General features: G+C 43.8%; 3 protein-coding genes and 1 long non-coding RNA gene across 6 annotated transcripts in view; 3 read left to right on the plus strand and 1 right to left on the minus strand.

The window, feature by feature from the left end:
- The window catches only part of LOC147185798 (actin-binding protein WASF1-like), a 32951-nt gene extending 15407 nt beyond the window's left edge, over positions 1–17544 (plus strand). Inside the window, exons 4-11 of one of the 3 annotated variants that reach the window (XM_086104382.1) lie at positions 2388–2541; positions 4457–4574; positions 7453–7566; positions 9971–10027; positions 11021–11184; positions 11783–11965; positions 12892–13466; positions 15176–17544. In XM_086104382.1, the coding sequence (XP_085960508.1) occupies positions 2388–2541; positions 4457–4574; positions 7453–7566; positions 9971–10027; positions 11021–11184; positions 11783–11965; positions 12892–13466; positions 15176–15333 (1523 nt within the window). In that variant the 3' untranslated portion in view covers positions 15334–17544. The remainder of the gene's footprint in view (positions 1–2387; positions 2542–4456; positions 4575–7452; positions 7567–9970; positions 10028–11020; positions 11185–11782; positions 11966–12891; positions 13467–15175) is intronic. The other 2 variants (XM_086104379.1, XM_086104380.1) reach the window with 2 other exon arrangements.
- Positions 17545–18973: 1429 nt separating this feature from the next.
- LOC147185799 (kinesin-like protein KIF25) lies at positions 18974–24432 on the minus strand. The gene is made up of 15 exons (XM_086104235.1): positions 24072–24432; positions 23919–23984; positions 23411–23518; positions 23199–23343; positions 22822–22925; positions 22373–22458; positions 22256–22295; positions 22121–22188; positions 21974–22048; positions 21773–21907; positions 21537–21698; positions 20565–20719; positions 20268–20501; positions 19727–19882; positions 18974–19543 (listed from the first exon to the last, which is right to left on the minus strand). Exons 1-15 carry the CDS (start codon positions 24138–24140, stop codon positions 19392–19394), a joined length of 1755 nt encoding a protein of 584 aa, XP_085960361.1. The 5' UTR covers positions 24141–24432; the 3' UTR covers positions 18974–19391.
- Positions 21600–22527, plus strand: LOC147185800 (uncharacterized). Its single transcript, XR_015099450.1, has 3 exons — positions 21600–21710; positions 21779–21855; positions 22361–22527. It is a non-coding gene; the product is annotated as an uncharacterized LOC147185800 (long non-coding RNA).
- A 612-nt stretch (positions 24433–25044) lies between the features above and the next one.
- LOC147185801 (coiled-coil domain-containing protein 167-like) lies at positions 25045–27038 on the plus strand. Its single transcript, XM_086104272.1, has 4 exons — positions 25045–25147; positions 25282–25376; positions 25609–25661; positions 25957–27038. The coding sequence occupies exons 1-4, from the start codon at positions 25097–25099 to the stop codon at positions 26076–26078; spliced, it is 321 nt and encodes a 106-aa protein (XP_085960398.1). The 5' UTR covers positions 25045–25096; the 3' UTR covers positions 26079–27038.
- Positions 27039–27576: the final 538 nt, after the last annotated feature.

Below are 27576 nucleotides of genomic sequence, written 5' to 3' on the forward strand. Positions count from 1 at the left end.
GCCACATACAGCCTCGGTAGATGTCAAGTGGGCCGGACCATTAAATTTATACCATACTGTGCTATAAATAACTCAAATAATATGTCTTTCCTTTGTTTTGGTCTAAAGAAGCACAAGAACATGAGGAAAATGTTGAAATTCAATGAACATATCTTTTACAAAACATTGAATGAAGCACTTTAGATTTCCTTAGACAAATGTGCAATTTACTTTTATCATTCACATATACGCATTGCAACCGATGCCACTGATTGTACAAAGACACAAAACTGTAACAAGTAATTGATATTGAAAAATATTAAAAATAGTCATTCCATGTCTTTTATGCATTTTTTCACTTTTAAATTATCCCGCAGGCCTGATCGAACCTCCTTGGGATCCGGTTCCGGCCCGCGGGCCGTATGTTTGACACCTCTGATTTAGATAGAAACTGCAATAGAAAAAAAGTCCATCTTTCGTGTTTGCCTTTTGAGGCTCCGGATCCATTTACTTTTTCATCAACAGAATGAATGACCTCCTTTCGTGATAGCTTTGTGGTCTGTCTCAGTGCAGTGCCCGTCCGCCCCCCCCCCCCCCCGGCAACTCTCCACTTCGCATCCGCCCCTAATCCCACGTGGATGTGCTGAGTCTGCAGAACTCATCACCTTTGCTGTTTTTAAATCACCCTACACACTCTATTTGGTGTGTAAGGTTGAACGCTTTCAACAATGCTTTTCAATTTGTTTGAGTTTTTTGGGGTCAGTACGCCACATGGCTTTTTCCGCCTTGCCGAGGGGATCAGTCCATTTGTCATTTGAATAATTCAGGCGTCTAGATTTCACTCCAAAATTTGGTATCTCCACTCAACTCCACAGATCGGGAGTTAATGCGGCCACTCCGGGCAAATCGATGGAACTGTCATGCAACCCATATGCACACTGCGGCCTCGTCTCACTTTAATGAGCTGCCAAGTACTAAGCTGAATATCCTAAAGGGGGCATGATGACAATGTGTGTAGTACTCAAATACAAATCCCAAAGAGCCGCCCATATTTTTTTTTCAATGAGTTAAGACCAAATATAGATTTGTAACTGAATCCAAACATAGGATAAAATAAATAAGAGCAATCAAATAAGTACGGTTATAAACGCTACCAATAATGCCGTTAAATTTGCAACATTGACACAGTGACCATATCACTTCCTGTAGTAGACTCTTATTCCCAAAGATAAAGCATAGGCAGCGTACTTTGTAACTTATCGAGAGACTCATAAGAATCTCCCAAACCGACTAATAACACGTTCTGGTATGAGAAAGTAATGGCGAAGGCTGACAAGGCACTTGTGGGTTACTTCTGACATTACACTGGTAACTCTACTTACGAACGTGTCTTTGTACGAAATTTTCAAGTTACAAAAGGCCTCAACAGGAAAATATTGTTACGAAAGAAATTTCAAGGTACGAAAGGTAAAAATACAATTTGGGCTGCTACGAGTATCTTCAATGCAACATATTTCAAGCTGATCTGCCATTGGCTATTACCGAAGCATCTTCCTGGCATCGGCTAAGGTCCCTCTTAGCCGATGTGTCTCTGTGTGTAGATAGATAGATATGTGTCGATGCAGCGCCCTCGTCGTTCGCCCCTGGGGCCATGAGGCATTTCGATAGTTTTACGTAAATGCGAATCACCCAGAAAAAGTCTTCCCCGGTCGGCCGATCGCTCATTATACTGATGTTTGCCTTGGACATTTCCGAAGGATTGTCAAAAGCAAACGCAAATGTCCTTGGATCAGGTCTGGACAAAACGCCAGGCAAAAAAACACTTCTGAGAGAGAACATGAACTAAAGAAGGCAAAAAATAAAATAAAAATGACAAACAAACGATGAGGACGCAGTTAAAAACTTAAATGACCATCATTTTTATTCTTTATTCATTATTTTTTTACATTATGCACAACCCTCACTTATTGTGCAATAATCTATTTGTAACATGTTTTGTTGCATATTTTGATGCCTTGTTATGCTTGTTCTACTTTTTCTTTTCATAACTTTGCTGCTGTGAATCGGGAATTTCTCCATTGCGAGACTAATAAAGGTTTTCTTATCTTTAAAAAAAGATGTATGTCTGAATTTTGGAGGGGGGGGGGGGGGGCTTGGAACGAATTAGGGCATTTACATGGAAAACGCGTCTCGATTTACAAAATGTTCTCGTTAAGAAATTTCTTCCAGAACCAATTACTTTCCTAAGTAGAGGTACCACTGTATTATTGACACACACAGCCTAAGTAATTCCATCACACGCCCCCCACCGACGCCACTGCCCATGCACACACCCCACAAGTGCTCTTGTCTTGGTGTTTCTAGGTGAGCAGATTACCAAACAATAGCTTGCAATGTCTCTCCTTCAGTGTCACTCCAGGACATCACCATGAGGAAGGCGTTCAGGAGCTCCACCATCCAGGACCAACAACTGTTTGACCGCGACTCGCTGCCCGTACCGATGCAGGAGACCTACCAGATCTGCGAGCAGCCGCCACCTCTCAACATCCTCACACCCTACAGGTTCGAATTTGTGCTCTTCCTGCTTTTTATTTGATGATGCCGATACGACGATATATATCACGCAACCCCCCCCCCCCCCCCTGTCTGTTGTCCAAGGTCCACAGAACAAGTGAATTTTCGGTTTTGAGACCAAGTGAAGGCAATGTGTGGGTGTCCAACTGGCTGACATCCTCGTCTTTTTGTTAAACGTCTCGCCTTGTGCCAGCTGAGGTCTTAACTCGCCATCAGTCGTGATTTGCAATCGACGGCGCACCGCCGATGGGCCAAAGGCGTTCTTTTCCGGGGTTTAAATGTCAGCCGTCTGGCTTGCTGGAAGTTGGCTCCACTTAATTTGGGTCGCCGCAAGGAAGGCGGATGTACTCTCGCCGCTGCATTAGCTGATTAGAACTTGCTGGCTGAGATTATACTTGACGTTCCTTTGTCATTTCTTCCCCGCTTGGCGCATCTTGCCGCCCTTTCTCTTGCTGTTCCCCCCCCCCCCCCCCCAGCCCTTCTCCTTTACACCTCGCACCAAAAGGCTTACTGGGAATTCTCCCCAGGCTTCTTAGACAGACTGCATCCGTATTATCACCACCCCCCCTCCCGTCCACCGACAAGCACTTAAGATATGCAGAGCTACGCTCTCTTTGCCCTTGTATGATCCAATTGTGGAATTCTGTTTTGTTGCCTCTGCCGTTGAGGGTTTTCTTTTTCAAGGTCTTCAATTTCAGAGCTTAATTCTTCATCGGTCGACTAATATATTCAGTAGACTGTTGTGAAAAAAAAAATTAATGGCCGAGACAACGGTTTGCAGTTGACTTGCAAGATGAGCCGGTTTGCAGCATTACACAAAAAAAAAAAAAAAAAGCAAGAGAAAAGTCGGGATGTTTGAATGAAGAACAATATCAAAGCCTGAGAAGAACCCACAGCCCCCCCGGAAAGAAGAATATATCAGAAAGGTGGAGTCCTCGCCTTTCTGTTCCGCCGACTGATGTGAAAGAACATTTCTTGGCAGTGCATGTCGCTCTGATCCTTTTGATCTTCAAGCGACAACACTGATGTGACAAGTGCCACGGTGGAGGTTCCAGTTCGTTTTACATCTCCCTGCCCAATGGTGCTCGGAACTCCGCCAGGTGACGGCAGGGGGACCAAAAAACTTTCAGGGCAGTGAGTAAAGAGGAGCAACTGATCAGTTGAAAAGGAATAAATGAGCTACTTGAAACAAATTTGCTCATGATTGTTGCCAAAATCGCGACAAAAATGCCATCTCAAGGCTGGACATTTCGAATAGGGATCAGCGCCAGAGGTTTGGAGGATGAACGAAAGAAAATATGAAATATGTTCCCAACGTTGCTGTTTCTCCATGATCCCCATCCCGCCCCCGCCCTAAAAAAAAAAAAAAGATCCAGATCATGTTCCAACGAACCACCACTTGTGATACAGACTTGCTAACCACCTGGCCACCAAGCAGCACCAAACAATTAAGTTGCCAAACAGCCTCCAAAACTGAACAATCCTAACCCGGATCAGCACCACATCATCCAGATGAGAATAAACTCCTTCATTGTTCTGTTAGCCGCTTGGGAGCATTTTAGAGCGATCTTTCAAGAGCCACACAACGTTGCGTTTGGTGCAACGGAAGCACCAAACAAACCAAAAAAGAGAGCGGACTCGTCTTTCACCCGCCCCCCAAAAAGTATTTCGCGGCTTCTGGGCGATCCGGTTTATTACCTAATTGCGCTTGTTTCAAGAGTTGATCTAAAACAGGCCAGTTTGTTGGCCCCGGAACGGCGAGCTGAGTCAATTCAGATTGTCACCATGGCGATCAGTCTTTTGGACACGCTATTACGGGTCACGAACTCACGTTCGAAACCTTTAACCCCTAATCCTGAACTATTGGCGCGCCGTTAAAACTGTCATGCCGTTTGGTGTGCAGGGACGACGGCAAGGAGGGTCTCAAGTTCTACACCAATCCCTCCTACTTTTTCGACCTGTGGCGAGAGAAGATGCTGCAGGACACGGAAGACAAGCGGAAGGAGAGGCGTAAACAGAAGGTACGTCTCGTTCCACGTTCCCACCGAGCGGTACGGTTTGGCAGCTTTTGGTTTTTGAGGCGTTTCCGATGCGTTGGGTACACTCGCAGAGGTGGAGCTACACTACCGGCTTTTTAGGACAGTATTGCAGTCCTCCCCCCGTTTACTGTGTCTGATACGGTCTTGATCGGGGTCGGCAAACCACAATGTTGAAAGAGCCATAATGGACCAAAACCCCCCCCCCCAAAAAAACAATTATGGCTGGAGCAGCAAAAAATTGAAAGCCTTATATAAGCCTTATAGTGAAGGCAACACATGCTTTATGTATCGATATTTGCCTGCTATCAAAATAACTAAGTTGGCTACAAATACACAATGAGCCTTCATGATTAAAAGTTGCTTTTTTTTTAAGAGCAGGGTTGCCCAACCTTTTTTGACGGAAGATCTACTTTTCGATCAGCCACCCTCCCACGATCGACCCGTAACTGCACACGCGCGCAATTTTTTTTTTTTTTTTTTACAACAGCCCCCTGCCTGGCATCCCGTGCTGCTCATAAAAATGTGCGTCGCAGGCTATGACGCAAATCTTAGTTGACGGAAATGTTGAAATGTAATATTTAATCTACACATTTTTAACGGCATTGGAAAACATGAAGAATGTTTGAGTCATGTTTGTCCTCCTACAGAAACCATATTTTAAAAAAAAAAATCCCTCCCCCATCTTTTTCCTTATTCAAGAATTTTTGAAAAAGCTATAGAGGAGCCAGTAGGGCGGCGCTAAAGAGCCACATGCGGCTCCAGAGCCGCAGGTTGCCGACCCCCGTCCTACACAAACCAAATAAAAACAAAATGGCTAGGGAAAAATGGATTGAGGACAGGAGGTGGAGTCAAATCCTCAGTGGTGTTAGCACTTGGGAGGACCGAAAGAGTCACCTCATGGACAGAACAACATGACGCCACGGGTGTTTATCGAGGTTTTGTCATTCTTCACCGTACCGTTTGGTGGAAAGAACAAGAACGAGATCGCTGATTTGAAATGGCGCGGTCTGCATTCACAGACCGGACTCGTTCATGAAGTAGCTGTCACTTACGGAACCTGTCAATCAGTCGATACTATTAGCTATCAGAAGCGCTGGCTGTCTTTTGCCATTTTCGGCTTCAAAACGCATGTAGCCCGAACGTTCAAGGCACTCACGCAAAGTGGGAAGGACAAGGTCTTCCTCCCTGACAATCAGTCAACCTCGCAGACAATCAGAGCTCATGAGAATTGGCGTCAATGAGGATTAAGCGCGGCGGTGCTGCGAGCGAGGAGGCTCCTCCGGAATGCAAGACGGCGTTTGCAAGGGAGGCGAGCTTGGCTGCGATGAGAGCGACAACGTATAATTATGCGTCACGGTACATAAGACTTTATTTGCGTCGGAGGAGTGAGGTTGTTGTGCTTGTTTACCGCCGAGGCCTCCTGCGGAGATTTCCTTCTTATTAATTACCCCACACCTCTGCAGACGGACCCCGCAGAGAGACTCTTGGGGGTGCGGGGGATTTGAGGAATTACACGCCGCATATTCCAGTCAAGCCTAGAGATGATAAAAGCGATTCTTTTGCACGCCGCCCATAAAAAAAATCCATTCTGCATGCGCACATGGTGAAAAAGTGGTTTTAGGCAGATGAGTTGGAATACATGATGATGTCATCTCGCCCGTCGATTAACAGCGAGCGCCTCTGTTTCGCTTTGATTTGTTGCCATGGTTCGAATCGTGGTGAACGCACATGCAGACTCACTTGGTTATTTCTACACAAGTAACCCAAATTGGGTGAAATAGCAACCTAACTATTGCGTTATTGCCGCTTGGTAAAAATGTAGCCTGAACAGTGATGGGGGAGCGAGCTGTTACCACAAACGGGCGAAATGAGTAATTGATGCTCTTCCTAAAAAGTTTTAGAATTTGCCAAAAGATGCCATACGATGGCGACAAAAGTACTACTATTGTCCAAATGAAGCCCTTAAACTCACTTCGACATAGCTCAGCAAAGCCAATAGGGCAGTTTAGTGAAGTTTTCAGCAAAGAGAGGAGAGATTCATGATTTGAAAAATAAAAACACAAATACACGGGTGTCAAACACAAGGCCCACAGGCCAGATCTGGACCACCACATCATTTTATGAGGCCCCCAAAAAGAAAATCCTGTGTGTCAACTTGCATGGTCCTTACTAAAAATAAATTACCGAAAATGTCAAATTATCATGTGTAATAAATTACGTTGAGATTTTTGCAATTATTTTGTTACCCTTACAAGTAATAATGCGATAATGCGATTAAACACTTTTGTGGTTTCACTGTCATAACGGCCCTCCGAGGGGAGACGTAACTCAAAACTGGCCGGCGACAAAAATGAGTTTGACGCCACTGGTCGAACGTCAATTATGCAATCTTATATATTTACAATTCTAAACTAACTAGAAGTCTACCAGCATTCACAAACAGATTGCCATTATTTGACGCACATAAAATGAGAGTCGATTTATATTTTGAGTGGGGGCAAAATCCTCAGGGCGATAAAGTGGTCACTGTTGGTCCGTTCCCACACCGCAGTGCGCGCATCCATTGATAAATGTGGACCAGAAGCGGCGCATGTCAAACAGAAACCCGAGAAAGCTGCGGCGTCCTAATCTCATTAGCTTCTGTTAGCCTCCGTGGATGAGCTTGGAGGATACTTGCCGAGTCGTTCAAAGGAACCGCTGGAAATAAGAGTTGTCAAAATGTCCCAATTACGATAGGGATATTGTTACTTGGCTGCCGTCATTCCTGCTTTATGTCCAAAAAAGTGTCTTCCTTCTTTCATCTTTGCTTGTCCACTTTTGTCCTCTGTCCTCCCATCCAACGCCGTCTAAATGTGCGCAGCTGGATATGCCTTATCTTGTGTATCCCGAGGGCCTTATAAGCGTCCTCACCGAAACCCCTCCTCCTCCTCCTCCTCCTCCTCTTCCTCCCCCTCCCTTCCTCAACCCCCGCGAGGTAAGCTCTCGGCCCCCGACCACCCCCCTAACCCCTCTCGTCAGGGCATCTGCTATTCCAAGTGGTGAAGCCTGCAACCCACTAAACTCGCACCCTCACTCCTTTGGGAGCGCCGTCGCCCGTTACTAGCCCTAATTAAACTTTATGTCCCATTGTTACATATGGACAGTATATTCACATCATACTGTATGTAGTTGCATGTGTAAATATCTATGAAGTAGACGTGCTCTGTTTTTTTTGGAGGAGGAGCCGTCTTGCTCTTTGGGTGACACTAACATTGTGTTATTGAATACCAGTCTGAATCCGAATAATAACCATTCATTCATTCATTTTCCGATCCGCTTATCCTCACAAGGGTCGCGGGGGGGGGGGGGGGGGGGGCGGAGCCTATCCCAGCCGTCTTCGGGCAGTAGGCAGGGGACACCCTGAACCGGTTGTCAGCCAATCGCAGGACACACAGAGACGAACAACCATCCACGCTCACACTCACACCTTGGGACAATTTCGAGTGTTCAATCCGCCTGTCAGGCATGTTTTTGGAATGTGGGAGGAAACCGGAGTACCCGGAGAAAACCCACGCAGGCACGGGGAGAACATGCAAACTCCACACAGGGAGGCCGGAGCTGGAATTGCACTGTGAGGTCAACGCGCTAACCACTCGACCACCCCCATCCCCCACCCCCGCCCCCCCTCAATACACGCCTCATACTCTCTGCAGTTGAGTAATTAAAAAAAAAAAAAAAAGCCCTCGGCCACTCTGTGCGCCAAAAGCAAAGCATTAATTTCTGTTAACGTCAACAGTGCGGTGGCCCATGAGCCGTGTGGGGGAGCGGTAGTTATTTAGCCATTAGCTTCGCCACAGTTCTGCTGAGTCGGTCGCACTCAACAGACAGAAACCTACGCATAAAAATACATCTGTACGTCACGTGAATATGAGACGAGATATAAACAAAATGCGTCCGTAGTGTAAGCACCAGCCGATTGGCATACAAACACAGTCGTCCGCCCCCCCGCCCCCCAACCCCGCCAATTTATTTCCCCGTTTTTAGTTAGCCTTAGCTTCTCTGCATTAAAAGTGACTCTTAATTGAACAGATGCAAGTTCTACGCCACTGTGCGTTTGACACAGTCCACCAACTGTGTTCCCTGATGATACACAACAGCTGCTGATCATCTGAATGCGCACAGATGATAAAGGGAACTCATTGGCTCTTCGGTAGAACGTAGCTTGAGAGGTTTGCGGCGCACAATTGTACTATTCCAAGCCTAATTTATGCCTTATTAAAGTCGATTACAAGTATTTCATTCGACTATTCACAAATGAGTCTTGACAGTAAAGGTAATGGAAAGCAAATTCACGACATGAAGGAAATACCAGCAGCTTCAACTACAATGCGCTCTTAAAAGTACACCAATGTACACAAGCTTGTATCTACGATTAACATGAAAGGCTCTCCACTGTAGTAACCGCTGTCCCTGAAAAGGTTAAATGCCACATATTGGCAAAGTGACGAATCCAATTCAGCCATAGGGTGGCATTTTAGCATAAAATAAATGGAGTATCATAGTATATTGTCTTTTTTTTTTTTTTTTATCGGCGCATTGCACTGGATCTTGAAGTAAATAAATTGATTGAATAGAAGAGCATCTAACGCTGGGAGTTTCAATCCCACATTGAAGCAGGGCAACACATGCAAATCTCGAGAATAGATTATGCCACAGCCGCGCTTTAGGAAATTTGACTTTTGAAACAAATGAGGAGATTGAATAGCATAGCGGCTAACCCGAATTTGACTGCCGACTGGTATTTTTCACATCCGGTCAAGTCAACGGGAAGTTTCAATCCAACAGTTTTGCAAAATAACAACCACAAATTAGTCCATTGGCTCCCATTTTGTCCAGCAGTTTCGCACAGATTTCAAAGCAACATTTTCGTGTTGTGGCAATTTTTATATTTTTATTTGGACTCCTCTCTTGATTTTATTTCATGAAATATCACTTTTTCCATCCTCGCCGCACTTTGCATTTGTCTCTTCAGCCGATAGCAGTACAATTCATTCTAGGAAGATCTGGTTTTACGTTTTCACCATGGCGAAGCTCTTGCGTGCATGCGTGTGTGTGTGTGTGTGTGTGTGTGTGTGTGTGTGTGTGTCCCTCTACTGCGTGTGCATTATTGCGGCCTCCCTCTTGCTGTGAGCGTTTCTGTCTAACGGCACTTTTTCCCTCTTTTGACTTTTGTGGTCCTGCTCGCCCTCGCAGCCCACACCGTTGTATTCCTCCCGTCGTCGTTGTTGTTGTTAATGAGAAGTGCAATGTTGTGTTGATTTTTTTTGCTCTGACCTCTCCCATCCCCGATGCTTCTCCTCTTGTGTTTTTGTTTTTTTTCTTTGCTTTGTTTCTTATAGTCGCAGGACCCCCGCATGTATGATCAGGTCTATAGGTACTTAGACCTTCCCGGGCAGGTATGTGACATCATCGAAGCGATTATTTGTGTTTTTGCTGTTTGTGTTTTTTTGTGCTATGACGGCTTGCGTGTGCTTAAATGCGAGGCACGCTGGCATATGGGAGGCCATTCTTCATTTGCGCGGCTTGTGAAAATGCCGTTCATTTACTCAAATTCGGCAAGGGGGAGGCCTTCATCTGCACACATTTTCTAAATCACACAGTGGTGCCTTGAGGTACCAGTGAACCGATTTCAAAGTTTTTCAAAATACGAGCTGTCGTCCAGCTGATTTTTTTTCTTTGACTTGCAAGCATAAACTTGAGATACAACTCACTTCACAACAAGCAGCATTTTGGCAGATGGTGGATGGACCGAACCATTAAACCCCCGTGGATTTAGAATGAAACAGTCTTACTGTTTGGATGCTATAACCAGGAAGTAGATTGCTAACTGCCGATGCTAACAAGTAAACACAATACAAGTATCTTGCAAAACCTATGAAACTAAGCACGAACGAGATGACAAGTGACGGATGTAAAAAGGTCTATTTTATGAGGGACAATCTGTACTGTGAGGATTTTAAAAATATATATATTTCAAATAAATTGATCATTTTCGGGGAAAAAGTAGCAATTTTTTGAACCTATATACAATTCGCAACGTATGTCTCATGAGGTCACTTTTTCTTCGTGAAACAGCTTATATTTTCTTTTACTTTTACATTTTCAGCTTACCTTTCGTGGATTTACAAAAAGTGGACCGCCTGTTAACAGTAAATAGTGTGATCGTTTTTGACGGGAACCTAATTAAAGTTGTGGATACTAGCTAAGTTGCGATGCTAACTAACAAACACACAAAAAAAAGCATTTTTCGCTAAGCCGCGTTTACTTCAGTGTGCTTAAAAAGCGTAATCCTCACATGAGCATGCTGCAACAGTCAAGTTGAACTAAAAAGAAAACAAACGCTAACCTGCTCATCTCTCTCTCTCCTTGCGCCGCTCCATAAACTGAAGCTGAAGGGGATCGATCGCCCAGCGGAGACCGACAAGGTGCCGCGGGCGCCCCATGACCGCAAGAAGGAGTGGCAAAAGCTGGCACTGGGCGCCGAGTTGGCGCAGGACATCGTCGACGACAAGCACGGCGAGGCCAACGGATCCGCCGGTTACCCTGACAACAGGTGTGTGGATATGTCAAGAATTCAACAGTTTTGTGCATCATGAGGAATTCTTTGCTGCTTAGTTTGCGTTTTGGCCACCGGGCAGCAGTATAATACAATTGTGCAGACACAACTACAATGGGTGACTCATTTAAAAAAAGAATGATTTTTGTCTACATGTTTTACTGCACAGTTAGTGTTCAAGTATCCGTTGCTTCAGGCTTTATAACCCCGCCACGAAGATGCTATTCGTTTGCCTGTTTATGTCGATGCCATTTATTCTACTCATAAAACACCATTTGAAAAATACAATCAAAACACATTCAAAAATTTCGCCCTTAGTGAAACCATACCTTGTAAAAACATTTTGTCAAGGTCAATTATTTTAATACAGATCTCAGAGTGCGTATGCGTACCTAATGAAGTATCCAGGATCCAGATGCTTCTTCAGTTTTAAATTTCTTAATGGCACGTCAAGGCTCCAAATTCTGCCAGGAAAGAGAATTAATGAAGAATATTACATGAAAAATTGGTCATTCGGTGGGTATAGACGATGGCACACATCGTATAAAAAGCCGACAGCGCGGGCGAGCCTGACAACCTGCGTTGGTCTCGCCAGGGCGCAGTTGTACATGGAACACTTGGACGGGCCCTTCTCACTGGCGGCGCTGCCTTACAGCCAGATGAACGAGTTGCTGAGCCGCAGCGGCGACAGAATATACTTGCGGCCCAACGACCCGCCACCGCCTCCACCGCCCGCCTTGCACCCGCTAGGGGAGATCAAGCCGCCCTCCGTCATCAGGTGAGCGCAGACATTTCACGTTTTGCAGTATTTTTTTTTGACAGTTTTAGGGCCACGCTGGGAATGATGTGATTTATGAAGAAAAAAAAGATTTTCCGAGAAAAGAATCTGGATAGAAATCTATTCTCAATGTTGCCCTTCTACTCGGTCGGGATATCATGAGCGATCGGATGGATGCCGGAACGACCCACTGTGCATTTCTAGCTGTTTTTGGTCTAATCTATCTGACAGCAGAATTTTAAGTGTCCATTTGAAGGACTACTTAGTGGGCAATCCGGAGGGGCAGCATTGATTGTGTGTTGGGTGGACAGTTGGTGAAGTTTTGAACATCAAAGATGGAGGGAAACTGATCAATAAAATGTTGTTAGAGGCCTTTTTTTTTCTGCTGCAGACCTTTGCAACATATGCCACATGCTTCAAGTAGGGTGACGTCAGAGGGAATGATTAAATTTGCAGCTGCCGCACCACGGGGGTCCCTTTTTTTGATTTTATTCTCCCCAGCACCCCGCAGCAATATTTTGTCTTTATTTCGGAAATATTGTTTGCACTTCAGTGCTCTTCACATACTTTTCTTCGATCTCCTGATATGATTCAAAAGTAAAGGAACATCTTTTCAGCAATTCTCTCAAATCCTTTGGTATGATTTGCTAAGGTATAATGACGATTGTGAGATATGATATCCAGTCATGTTATGGTTCGGCATGCGCAATATGTTGCGTTATCGTACGTTATGGTCTGGTTTGACACACACCTCATGATGGCTATGCTGGTAGTGCTTTCTTCAATGGAACGACGGCCCATCACGATGATCAGATCTGTTGCAAATCCTCTCAGTCCGTTGGTGTGTCACCTGACACAAAAATGACATGCGATGACCGTGTGGTTATGTGACACTGATGGACCTGCTGTTGTCTACCTGCTTGCAGTTCCGGTTCTGGCTTCTCAGACAGCAGACCTCAGTCTCCAGCACGGACAGCGGGCCTAAACTGCAACGCTCATCCACCCCCGCCTCCCCCTCTTCCTCCTCCACCTCCGCCTCTCCCTTTCTCCGGCTTATGTGGCACACCTCCGCCGCCTGTTCCCCCACTACCGATGCATCAGCAACCTCCGGCGATCCCCCCTCCCCCGGCCCCTCTCCAGATTGCCCCAGGGGTGCTCCACCCGGCTCCTCCGCCGGTGGCGCCCCCACTCCACTCGTCCTCCCCGGCCCGCCTCCAGCATGTCATGGACAAGGGCTCGCATGGGAGCTTCTTGGCCCGGCCAGACGGCGCCGCCCTGCCTCCTCCGCCGGTGCCCCCTCCACTGCCCCTGCCCGGGATGCGGAGCTCCCCGCCCTGTCCGTCTGGACCGCCGCCTGTGCCGGCTTTCCCTTCGGCGGGGGCCATGGCCAACCCGCCTCCGCACTCCAACATGCACGATTTGGGAGGCAAGAGGCACCATCCCGCCAATCTGCCGCCCATCAGCGACGCCCGCAGTGTCCTGTTGGAGGCCATTCGAAAGGGTATGTGTAAAATCTGCTACCCAGCAACCATACAGTTCTTATTAAGTATATACATACCGTATTGGCCCAAATATAAGACGGCCCTGATTATAAGACGACCCCCTCTCTTTCAAGACTCGAGTTTGAAAAAAAAGACTTTTTCAACCCCAAATTAATTTTTATACAGAAAATAATTACAGTACATCTGAAACAAATGATTATAACAATATGTTTGAGAGAAAAAGCATATTATTTTGCCTCATTCAAATCTAAAGTGCAATCACATTCCGTAAATGAATGGCTTCTGGGTTTTGAAATGTAAATTACATCATAACTTCTCCCCAGCTGCCGGTTTACCTGGCCGATCTTCGACCCACTTTTCTCCAGATTGTCGCTACGTTTCTCCATTTTCTGTTATCTCTTCTATTATTTTCTTCTCTTTTCTTTCTTACCGCTATTTTTTATTTTTCTTCTTCGTGCTACCGCTATTTTTATTTTTATTCTTCGTGGCAGAATCAGAATCAGAATCATCTTTATTGGCCAAGTATGTAGCACACACAAGGAATTTGTCTCCGGTATAACACGCTGCATTAGTATCATCGTAAACAACAAATCATTGAACCATTTTAGAGTAACCAGTAGCAGTATTTGTAGTACAAGAAGAGTGACTACGTCAGTGACTGTTTAAGGAGTTAATGGCTAGAGGGAAGAAGCTGTTTAAGTGTCTACTGGATTTGGTGCGCATGGATCTGTAGCGTCTGCCTGAGGGGAGTAGCTGGAAAAGGTGGTGGGCAGGGTGCGGGGGATCCAGGAGGATTTTCCGTGCCCTTGTCTTGATTCTTGCAGTGTGCAAGTCCTCAAGAGTGGGTAGGGCGGTGCCAACGATTTTTTCCGCCGTCCTAACTGTCCGTTGAAGTCGGATTTTGTCCTTTTTTTGTGGCGGCCCCAAACCAAACCGTGATGGAAGAACACAGGATTGATTCGATGACTGCCGTGTAGAACTGTCGTAGCACCTCCTGTGGCAGGCCATGCTTCCTCAGCAGCCTCAGGAAGTACATCCTCTGCCGGGCCCTTTTCAGGATGGAGATGGTGTTGACTTCCCACTTCATGTCCTGGGAGACTGTGATTCCCAGGAACTTGAAGGTCTCGACGGTTGACACGGGGCAGTTGGATAGTGTGAGGGGCAACTGTGGAGAAGAGTGTTTCCTGAAGTCCACGATCATCGCTACAGTCTTGAGCGTGTTCAGCCCGAGGTTGTGTCGGCTGCACCAGAGCTCCAGCTGCAGGCAGGGGTTCAGTTTGGCCTGGGGAGTCAAGTTCAGCATTCGCTTCAATGGTATCTGGCACCATCTAGCGTCGTGAATGGGTATAATGTCTAGACCCCGAATATAAGACGACCCCCACTTTGTCAGTCTTATTTCAATGTAGAAAACACAGTCTTATATTCGGCCCAATACGGTATTTCCAAACTTTATACATGGAACCAATACAAAATATGAGGCGCAGGTATTATTTTTGTCCACTTGAGGTCACCAGCCTCAGTGTCTACGCCATAGTATCTGTGACTTTAAATGTGCATGGCTTTTAAAAGGCGGTGCCTGGCCGAATCAGAGTTGGCTCGACGACTGTGTATGATAACTTCCCATTTGCAACAATAGAAATAATTTGAAATCCTACCACTCATCCAAGCAGGACCTTACTTGTTCCATTTTTTCCCCAAACCCCTTCAGGCATCCAGCTGCGAAAAGTAGAGGAGCAGCGAGAGCAAGAGGCCAAACACGAGCGCGTCGGCAACGACGTGGCCACCATTCTGTCGCGCCGCATCGCTGTCGAGTACTCGGACTCGGAGGACGAGTCCGAGTTTGACGAAGGCGACTGGATGGAGTGATGGACGCAAGAGGAAGCAGCCAGCACACACTTGCTTGTCGTCCCGCTCACTTTTACTTTTGTCTTGTTGTCTCGTCTCGGTTTCAGACGGAAAGCCTCTGACCTTCGTGTCCTTCGTTGTCGTCTTCCTAGTGGTCCAAAATATCTTTGTTCTGTTACTGCACTACCACACACAATTGTGTGTCGTCGTTTGTTTTTGTTTTTTGTTTTTTTAAAGAACCATGTGGTTTTTGTCTCCTACCTGCAACGTTTAAAACAGGCGTGGGCAACCTATGGCCGGTGGTCCATTAATGGCCCGTATGAAGCGTTGATATGCAATTCTAAGAAAACAGGAAAGAAATGGCTGGCTACTTGTGTGTGTCGGAGTCTGTGTCAGTCATGTTTTACACTTGTGTGGGTGCTAACATTTTTTTCCATCCATTTTCTGATCCGCTTTATCCTCACAAGGGTCACGGGGCGTGCTGGAGCCTATCCCAGCCGTCTTCGGGCTGTAGGCGGGGGACACCCTGAACCGGTTGCCAGCCAATCGCAGGGCACACAGAGACGAAGAACCGTCCGCGCTCACACTCACACCTAGGGACAATTTCATGTGTTCAATGAGCCTGCCATGCATGTTTTGGGAACGTGGGAGGAAACCAGAGTACCCGGAGAAAACACACACATGCCCGGGGAGAACATGCAAACTCCACACAGGAAGGCCGGATCCTGGATCGAACCCAAGACCTCTGCACTGTGCGGTCGCCGCTCTAAAAAATTTTTTAACTCACTGAAAGAGGTCTACTGAACGGTTTGGGCGCGTTTTGGCAAAGACCGGGAGTATTTGCGAATGTTAAAGCCCCTCCAAGAAGGTGTTCAGCTGCAGGAATAATAACCACCCCTTACATCCACTTTTTCCCTTTGAATTCTCCAAAGATCATCAAACTTTGACACCATCCTCTGCCTACACTGAAAGACATCGACGAAAAACTTGCTAGCAAGAGTTTGAACCCTTCAAGATCCCGTCAAATGAATTCAGATATTTGTTTGCAAGTAAATGTTTTAAGATAATTGCTAAAAACCTGCAAAGACTATGCAGTACTCATTAAATCTTTTTTTTTTTTTTTTTTTTTACAAAATCAAGTTTTTCCACAATACTCTTCTCTGTGATGTCAAGTTCAGCATATTCATTTTCACTTTACAGGGACTTTGAATTCGCTGCAAGCCAAAACAGCAAACTTCTTGTTCAATTTTGGGCTTGGGACCTTGAGACTTATTTGTGCATTCTATTGTGATAGACCTGTCCACATATTTTCATGTCAATTGGTGAAATTCAGGGGCTGTTTTTTTTTTTAAGATTGAAAAGTTCATTCTATTTCCGCTCGATCCAAAGGGTGCAAGAAACTAAATACACCACGACCCCCCCCCCGCCCCCGCCCAACAACTTGGAGGAACGGTTATAAAAACGTCCAAAAACATTTCAAAATGTTCCCCACCCCTGGTTTAATAGACAAACTAGAGAAGGAACCCATGAAGGCATGTTGCAAATCGCACATTTTTTTTTTTTTTTTGCTTGAGAACAATTTGTGTGTTGTCGTCACGTGCAGCCACCCACTGACCTTTAACTCCAGGGAACTCAGAGATGAAGCGTTTCTGCCTGCTCGCCTGCCCTGTCTGTCTGTCTGTCCAGGTTCTGTGTAGGTAGACGCCTGTTTCCATATCAGGAAAGAAGAACTCTTGAGCCATTGTTTTTTAATACACCCTCAACAAGTATGGAGGCTTGTCATGACATGGATGTCCCTGTTCATAAGACGTCTGCAGTTTCAGAGTTGCAGGTGCACCAGGTACAATACCAATGAAGGCAGCTTTTCCACCACATACACAGATCCCCCTTTACTGCGTAACGAGAGGCCTTACCTCGTTTGGTTCTACAACAGCAACCTGCGGAAGACATTTTCTGTCACTCAAAAAGAAAGAAAAAAAAAAAACGCCAGCCATCATTGCTGTCTGTCCGTTTATTTCTTTCTACTTGCCTTATTGTCCAAATGTGTCGTTGAGTTGATGAATGTATTGTGCCGTTACTACTTACTTGCCTGCGCTTGTATAGATTTGCTGTTTCTGTTTGGGGGAGAGAGGTGAGAAAGCCTGATTTGGAAGAGAAAGCAAAAAAAAGATCAATATCATGTAACTTATGTAACTGTTACAGTTTGCTTGAATTAATAAAAATCTAATGTTGCGTCTGAAAATGGGTTTCTTCGCGGGGGATGTGATCGGTTTCAGGTTCAAACTAGCTTTTTACTTGTATTCACCTGACAGATGTGTTTTAGTACCATGAATGACCTGTGAGAGGCAGTGTGGTGCTAACAAGGATTGCGGACTGCCAAAGAAGAAATAGTAAAAAAAGAAGCTAGGCCCGCTGTTAGCTTCTCAGCCAACTGCAGTACTTGGTCTTATTCGGTGTTGACACCGAAGACAGCAATTATTTTATATGTTATAAATATTGAAATGGTTTCACATTTACAATCATCAGCACAATCGATTTACGAGCCAATTAAGGAGAAAAAAAAATCACAACACATCCCAAGGAAATGGACAGGGAGGACGAGCGAAGGTGAGCTGACAAATTGTCATACAAGTGTGGAAAGGTAGTCAACTACCTAAATGTCAAGAACAAAATGCATACCCACCAATGGCTTGGATGACACGTGACAGAGTACATTTGGAAGCATGTGGCCTATTGAAGACTTATCCACGTCATCCCGAGCAGCCAGAGCGAAGACGAGCGAGGCTCTTTCCTATGTCACACTTCTTCCGATATAACGTGACGTCATGCGTGCCCTCATTTTCCAGGTGAATTTGGCGGAGAAGCTATTGTGAGCTGAGAGGCTTATTAAAAAATGTGGTTTTGCTTGTTTGTTTGTGAGAGCAGATTAAAAACGATTGAATTACCAAAGGCACCGAGTTCTTCTCCTCATGCTGGGAAGCCGTCCAACTGGGGGAGGAAAAAAAAAATGCTTTTGCTGCCTCCATCGACAAATCACGCCGTGGCGTTTTCACACGCTGATGAGCTTTACAGCATCTTCTGGAATATTCCATTTAACTGCTCTTAAGAGTAATTCAAAAAGAAGCGACAAGTTAAAAAGAAAGAAAGAACGCTGCTCTGCTGCTAATAGTCCAAGTCTTCTTCTTGGCTATTATCTACACAGCAGCAGACTGTTCACTGGAAAGTTGGAAGACAACCACAAGGCACACAATGCCACAATCCTTGGAACCTTTGATTACAAGTGACCCAATTTGCAACAGTCACATCTTTGCTTTAAAAAAAAAAAAAAAAAAAAAAAACGAGACTCAAATAAGATAAGATTATATAACTAATTTAATTATATTATTATAATAAAATTATAATTAAAAGTGTCGGTTGAATGGGCAGAAATGTGCCTAAAGCAATAAATAATAAGGCAGTGCACAAACACTAACAATACAACAATACTGGCTATTCAGTTTTTTTTAACTTTTTTTATTTTGTTTTCATAAAATATTTTGTTAATTTCGCAAACCAGAAGGTACAGTGTAGTGCCTTGAAGTAAACTGAGGAAAACAAAGAAAGTTCCACATTGGAGCAGTCAACTTTTTGTTAAACAATTCTTCAAAAAAAAGAGACTAAGTTGACTAATGCCACTACCAGTTGGCGTTTATTGTCAAAATAAACATAAAACAAAGAGGATTACAAGTTGTGTATTGAAAACAACCGCCCGACTGCTAATCATAATGCAAAACTCCATACACATACTAACTAACAGCATCGATCGTGGCAGTGTTACGACCCTACTTGAACGCAAATGGTGCGAAAATACCTCCTGCGGAGGCAATCATCAAATGTGTGACTACATTTTGTTTCACTTATTTAACAATAAACTTGTATCTTCTCATTACCACAAAACAAGTCATTCTACACGAAATACAATTCATTTTCTGACTTTGAATTTGTGACTAATCAATGCGTTTGGCCCTAAGAGCCCAAAATCCCTGCCTCTATGAGATGCACCGACAGTGGAAATATTTCGTATTCTTCTCCGTCATGGTTCACTTAACTTTGAGTGTGTTGCTCTTCTTCCTCACGGGATCTCGATGCACTTGGCGGGCCCTCGCGCCGAATGAAAGCGTCTGCATGGACTCGGTGATGAAGCGCTGGGTGGGGGACACGCACAACATCACCAGCAGCTTGGCGTCGCCCCCTGGTGGACAAACGTCGCATTTCATAAGTCTATTGTATGTCAGATAGATGGTTTCTATAATCGTGACGTACGTGCACACACACACACACACACACACACACACACACACACACACACACACACACACACACACACACACACAGGCAGAAAAGTCATTGTTGAACCAGCGATCAAGCTTCTCACCTATGGCATCCTGGAGCAGGTGAGTGAGCTTGCTGTTCCTGTACGGGACGTGCGGCCTCTGCTCGGCCAGCGCGCCCAGGACATCCGACAGAGCCGAGAGACTCCGGTTGATGCACGACACCTCCCACAGTGCTCCACCGGGCACTCCAGTCATATCTTAAGACACACATAACTTCAGTATTCTATTTACTGTAACATCAGGGTTTGGGGGGGACAAAATGTGTACAGTATCCTGTAGATTGCATTTTTTTTTTATAAAAATAGAATGATTTCTGGACTTCTATTAGGTGACCACATCAAGCATTTGTGACTGGATGATCGAAGGATGTGGAGGCGGAACGTCTGCCTACATATAGATACAACTGGTTTTCGGTTTACAGCAATGCATTTTTACGCGTTGCCCAAGATGATTAATGCAGCCAGAGAAAAAAATACAACAAAGATCCAACTCAAATAAACCAAAGTTTCCATTGTGTTATGAAAAGCAATTTTAAAGAGTTTTATGGCGGATGGAACTGTAACTTTTCGATGCTCTGCTCACCCACACACTCGCTCCCTGCCAGGTCCACCAGTTGCAACTTGGTCTGAAACGGCATCTGCGAGGTGCCCAATCTCGGGGAGGCGCATGGAGACAGCGAGGGAGAGGAAGCGGGACTTTGGAAGCCATCTTCCGGCGAGTTCCGCACGGTGGGGTTGGCTCGGCGAGACTTTGGACTCCACGACTCCTTTTGGGCGCTGTGTTGCATGCTCTTCTTGGCACTCTGCAGCCGGCGGGCTTAAGGGAAGAGGAATGGTTGAGCGTGTCTCGATGGCTAGCGAGGCAGCGAGCGACTCTCACCCAGGGCCTGCGCGTTGGGGTTCTTGGAGGAGATATTGAGTGTGACGATCAGGTGGGAGCGCGACGAGTCGGTGTGCACAAGAGTGGGGCAGTGAGCTCGGAGCCGCAGCACTCGACTCATGATCTGCATCACCTCGCAGGCGTCACGCACAGGCCTAATAGGAACATTGCGGTTAGGAAGGGAGATGGGAAATAAAAGGCAAGTTGTAGAGTCTGTTGGTCGGTATCTTGTTGCTGGATAAATAGATTTAAAGACCCTGTAAAGTTAACTCTTAGATTTGTTTCTAAATACATGATACATGTTTGAAGATCATTGCTGAAAAATGCAACGACTGAGAACCTAGCAAGTACTCACTTGCGGAGATATGGCATTAAACCGGTTTTCACCACTTCAGTTAGCCTTGTTTTACCGCGTGTGGCTAAACGGGGCCGAGTAATCCCTGGAATGGCCGCTTTAGAGAGCCACGTTGTCAGCTGTGAGTGTGCGCACGTCACACAAAGAAAGACGAGTGAAAAGGGGGGGGGGAATGCTAACTTAAACAGGCAGCCTGTGGACCATGGCTTTGGGCTGGCGTGGCCCCTTTAGAGCACCTTGTTGTCAGCTGCGAGTGTGCGCACATCACATAAAGAAAGGCAAAAGAGTGAGGAAGTCAAAACAGAAGTTTTAAAAAGTCAGATGTGGCTGCAAATGTGGGGACAGGGGCCCTGTGCTGGTGTGGCCGCTTTAGAGTGCCTCATTGTTGCAGCATAGAAGAGTTGGTTTCATTGCATTCAGCAGACATGTTCAATAGCAGATAGAATAGCTTTAGTATAGGATACAGAAGCATTAATTTCTAAACTTTGAGCTTTTTTTGAATAATTCAATTTTCACATTTTTTGTCTTTTCTGTAATGTGAAAGATTTAGTGTCATTTTCACTTTGCAGGGACTTCACGGTCGCCTGTAAATAAGACGTGTTGAGGTTTGCTCTTACTCTTGCGTCAAGGAGGCGACCTGACAGGAACCGGCGGGCATTGTCACTTTTTCCCGGCGCTGCCCCGCGTCTTTGACCAGCAGGTCCAACACGTCGTTGTTGTACACTTCCATCACAGACATCTCCAGCGCGTGGCTTGCCGAGGGCTTCTCGGAGATCAGCCTGCCTCACAAGGTTATTGCTCAATTTCAGATCACAAGGGCCTTAGTTGCGCTGGATTTATACATTTGTTTTACCGAAAGATCTCCTCGGAGGCCTTTACGATGATGCCCTGCTGTAGCCCTGAGGGTTCATCTAACTCGCGGGATCCCGTCATGGTGTAAGTCTTCCCGCTTCCCGTCTGCCCGTACGCCATTATGCACACATTGTAGCTGAAGACGAAGGAGGTTTGTGTTTATCTCGGCGTATCGATGTCGTCACTTTTGCCTGATCCTTACCCATCCAGCAAAGAGGTAAGGAGGGGCTTGACTTCCTCAAACACAGCTTCCTGGGAGTCCTCTGGCCCATGAACCCTTGAGGAAATTATTTCTTGTAGTGACAGAAAAATATGTAGCCTTTATCATGAAAAAAATTTGTTGGTGTACCTCTCAAATTCAAACATCTTGTTGAGTGCTGGCACTCCTGGCTTCATGCAGTTCACAACCACAGTGTCCTTCAACAAATGAAATATATAGAAGTAGACACCAAATCACACATGGCGCAGTATTTATAAAGCTTACATCACTGATGGCATGGATCACTTGCTCCGATGATGCAGGCCTGAAATGGACATGACCGTGTTTAATGCATACATCTAATGTGATATTTTGGACTGTTTCTTTTAGTGCAAGACGCACCCCCATCCAGAGGGGGACGACTGGACGTGGTCGAAAGGTAAAAGAGGACGCACCCTGCAATGAACCCGGATGTTCCCCCTTAACTCCTGCAGAGAATGAAACAAAATACAATTGACTTATGCGGGGTACAATTTACACATTTCTTTTTAGATACAAGTCATCACTCTATTTTATTTATTTATTTTTTTGCTTTGACTTTCAATCAGAAATTGAAGACAAGAGGACTGTTGGGTATCAGCAAACTTCACAACAAGCAGTAGTTTGGCAGATAGTAAACAATTCTTCAATTCAACCAAGTGCGTTTATGTAGGAGGGGTAAAATGATACATACACACACAAAAAATGTCACCTAACACAGGCGTGTCATGGACCAAACAGAAACGATGAATAGCAGTTAGCTGTCGTTGCTTATATTGTCATTCCACAGCTAACGAATGGAATGAACTCACCACTAATGTGTTGTGAAGTTCTTTCCTCCTCTGCCTCTCTGCTCCGCACCTATCTCGCTCCTCCGCCAGAGAGTGCTCCAGAGCGGTCAAACGGGCTTGTAAATCTGAGTGCAGGAACTAACTTGGTGAAACAGGAACTGAAGTTTGGATATGTCCACTAACCACGATTTGAGGATGTAAACAATGCAACATTTTGAGAAATAAGCTAAAACAAATTTTGAAGTCGTAAACCCAATTTGGATGCACAAACCAACTTACATTTGAAGATGAAAAACAGCCAAACTGAATATTTACAATAAATAAATCCGCATTTGGAGAATGAAACCAACCCAAACTGAAAATGCAATTGTTGGGTCTTCATGTATTCCTAGACTTACTTTCAACAGTGTCTTGGCCACATTCCTTCAGAGAATAGCATCTTTGTTTTTCTACGTTCTCCTGTAGCTGCTTGCTCTTTTCCTCCAGTTCAGTGGCAAAACTCACATAGACGGCAAAAAGTTCGCTTAGACACTGTTTCAGGGTCTGAAAACAAACATAACGAATCAAACAGGAAGGAAATCTAGTCTGAAATCAGGTCTGTATTCTTTACCTGGACCTCAGAAATTAGCTTCGCGATGGATGAGTGGGTGATCTTATTTTCAACCTGTGGAGGGTTGGAGGCCTTAATGTCCTTCTCTTCTTGCAACTTTGCCAAGGACTAAAACAAAGAAAAAGACACTCGCTCAACATATGGTTTTAATTCCAAGTTTGACATCGCACCCACCCTCAATTCAGATAAATAATATTTTTAAATGAATACATTCAACTAAATAAAAATAATAAAAACATTCTTATTGTTTGACAAATTAATGGTGCTTCCATGAAAGTGGATTGTATAATAAATTAAATCAAATGATTCCATAATCCACGGTCTTCAATAAAATACATTTTGGGGTCAAGTCTATAGATGCAGAGAAATTAGCATAAACAAATAAGTTAAGTGTGTAATTTCCAATGTGAAATAAACGAGTCATGATGATTGTAATTTTTTAAATAAAAAGTATTTTAAAGTTCCCTGAATCTCCCAAAGAAATTCACTGAAGAAATAAACCTCTTACCTCAGCGAGCCTGACATTAAGAATAGCATTCTCTGTCTCCAATTCCAGTATTCGCTCCTCTTTACCCTAAAAACACAATGATAGGAATTATTTTATTAAAATGGAAACCCACGAGCCTCGAAACAACATTTCTCCACCATTACGAGTACTTACTCTTAATTTGTGTTCCAGCAGGTGCACCTGGTGCGCAAATACTTGGTCACGGTTCACAAAAAGAGGCATTCTTTTCTTTTTCTTTTTGTGGTTTATGAAAGGGAAAAGAAGTTTTTAAAGAGAGGACAGCTATTTCCGCTCTCTCTGTTGATCCCAGACGCCTAATGTTTTTTAATCCGATTAGAAACTGCCCAGAAGAATTTGTAAATGCTCACCTGTCTCAAAAGCTCTGCTATTAATAGTATCGTTTGTTTTTGTTGTTGTTTTTAAACAAAACTGTTTTATCCAGGCAAAGAATGACATTGAAACGCGGAAATATGAAAATAGACCACATTTTGGCTTTGTCGGCAAAAGCGACTGGAGACAAAACATAATCCAGTTTCAGTAGGTGTCGCTAGTGCGTGTAATTGGTGGTTTGTCAACCGTCAACATACAACCAAAGAAGGAGGTCGACGTAGAAGAAGAAAATGTTTGACTAATCCAACAGCCAAATGCAAAGAAATACATTACGAAAACAAATTACAAAGAGCACATACATCTAGTTTTGTGTGCTACACTTGAAAGTATTTAGTTTCTCGTTGATGTATCGACATTTATGAAAATTCCATGGAGCCAACAATATTATAAGATTAATATAAAATATTTTTTGTTCGCAGATGAATAGTCGTTGAAGTCAAACAATATATTTTCAAAACAGAAAATACGGTTCCATAATCCATAAAGCAAACGGAACACATTTTCAGGGTATCCTACAAAAGAAGAGCAATCAATGACCATTAAAAAAAACTTTGCATGGGTAACACCTATGAATTGAACTCAATTCATAGGTGTTACCCATGCAGTTTTTTTTTTTTGCATGGGCACATTCAATATGGCGGACACAGCGACGTATCCCCGCAAGAGCAAGTAAGGCGGGGTATATTTGATAGTGGAAGTAACGAAGAAGAAAATCCCTTCCGCCATCGTCATGCTCTCCGAAACACTTCTTGAATGTACACTACATACGGCTTTTTGTTAAAAAAAAAATGCCAAAAGCGAAGGACAAACGACGGGAGAACACCAGCGTGGCCAGTGAGGTAACATTACAGTCCTAGCTGAACTTTGCTGGCTTTGTTGAAAGCTTTTATTCGCTAAAATGTATGTTTAATTGCAAATTAAATAATAATAATAATAAATGTTTCTTCCACGTGACATGAACAAATGAATGCAGATTGACCGCTTGGAGGAGCGGCGGGCGCGTTGCCATGACAACCTGGAAAAGTCCGATTTTAGGAGCAGAAAAGAGACGCTGTCCGAGGAAGAGAGGTGACAATAATATCCATCTATAATATTATCCCTAATCATAATCATGACAAGAACATACCTACTCCTTCTACGCCTATAATGTTGCAAAAATGTGTTCTTTTGAAAGGCAGTGGGTCCTTGTGGAAAATTGTCTGCAATTCTTCTAATTTAAAACGGTATATTCATATTAATTTTGTGTTTACTTATTTATTGTCTTGTTGATTTTCGTCCTCTTTCCCTTCTCTTTTCGCAGGCAACAAGTGGAAAAACATATGGCAGTCATGACCGAAAGGATGCAAAATTTAGGTATGCTCAAAAAGTCGCCCGATTTGGCGCTGTACACATGGTTGAATGTTATTTTGGTTGTATTTTTCATGATCTTATGCAATACAAATTAAGTACTATTATTTTAATTTTCCACAATTGTACTGATGTTTTATTGACACCAAATGTCAAGCCAATGAGATGATTTTTAAGCACAGAACAAAATATCTTGGCAACTTTAGCGAAACCCTTTCGAAACCGTTTTTGGGGGCACATCAGGACACGCACTGTACCTGCATGTGTGTTAATAAGCACTTAAAATGCTTTCTTTCCCTAGACAAAGAGTTGCAGCATTTACGAGAGCAGAACAGGAGGAACACGTTGCTGTCGGTGGCTCTGCTGGCCATCTGCGCTCTCTTCTACTACATCTTCATCTACGACCACAACGAACACTCATGATGACATAATACTCACGGCTATCCAACTGTTTTTTTTTTTTAATGATTCCACGGAAATCCTGCTGGTAGGTTACTGACCAAACTGGGTGCTACTCATCATATATGTGCCTATTGCCTTATTCTTTTTCCATCTTAACATCCATGTACTCTTTGTCATCACTAGTAAGACAATTCAGTGCACTTGAGATCAAGGATATGCACTAAATATTCAAATATATATATATACAGTGTATGTGATATCTGACTTTAAGTTCCAGCCATTTATTACCCCGAGCTACATTCATGGCCTTTTTTTTTTTTTTTGTATCACGTCAGTGTGCTTCTCGTCAAAATAAAAGCATCTTTTCCAATTACACATACACACATAACGTGCAATAATTAACTTCTATGCATGTCACGGTATGATGGACAATTAAGTGACTGCTATAACACACACGTTCCCTTCTGTGCCAATATATATTGATTTCTTATGAGAATTACGATTGCAACCACAGCTGCCATTTAAAAAGAAAGAGGCAAAAAAAAAAAGAATGGTGTATAAAGATTACGCCGGCTTGACTCATAAGTGGTCTGCTATTCTCGTCTGGCATTTATGATTTCCACTCCTTAAGTTAGTGCATTATTTGGGGAAAAGAAAATGACTGTATTTTGTTTGCTATTAAAAGTATTTTTCTGTAAAGCAGGGTTCATTACATGACTCACTGCTTCCACACAAAAAAAAAAAGGGCAGCATTTACAAGATAAAGATTACAGGAAAGATAAGATAAGATAAGATATCCTTTATTCGTCCCGCAATGGGGAAATTAGATGAAAGATGAACAGAGGACTCTTTTTTTTATTTATTTTGGGACTTGTTTGAAAGACAGTCTCCTTTTTGTATTTTAAAAAATGATTCTGGTATTCTCGAAAGGAATTCTATATATTGTAACCCAATAAAGTATTTCAGAAGGAAAGTCAACAATGTTTTTATGGTCGTGTTTTTGTTAAAAGATTGTGTACTTATTGGGAAAAAAAAGTTTTTTTTAATGGTAATTTAGTAGGAAATTGTAGGAAGGAAGGTCTATGGTGATTTTGTATTCTAGTCTTGATGCAAATTGTACAAAAAATTGTGTTTAAATAGGATTTTTAATATATACAGTATATGTATATATATATATTTGGAAATTGTACAAAAATATATACATTTAGTTAGTTGGGGGTGGTCCACAAATCACAAATGTAGTACAGTACTTTAGTTGGAAATTGTAAAAAAAAATTGGGAATTATAAACAAATGTAGTCATCAATGAACAAATAATGCAGTAGCTGGATAGGACATTGTAAAAAAAAAAAAAAAAGAACATTAGTAGGAAAGTGGACAAAAGATGCAGTGGTCGCGTTTGTTCATATTATTATTACGCCATTGCAGTGGTCGAGCATGTTGTCCACAATGATTATTGGTACACTGTTCATTATTCTTGGTCTGCTGAGTGAATCACTGTTTGCCTGGCCCCGCTCACT

The sequence above is a fragment of the Hippocampus guttulatus genome, chromosome 23, assembly GCF_054856545.1.
Source record: "Hippocampus guttulatus isolate MCC_2025c chromosome 23, RoL_Hgut_1.0, whole genome shotgun sequence".
Classification (NCBI taxonomy): domain Eukaryota; kingdom Metazoa; phylum Chordata; class Actinopteri; order Syngnathiformes; family Syngnathidae; genus Hippocampus; species Hippocampus guttulatus.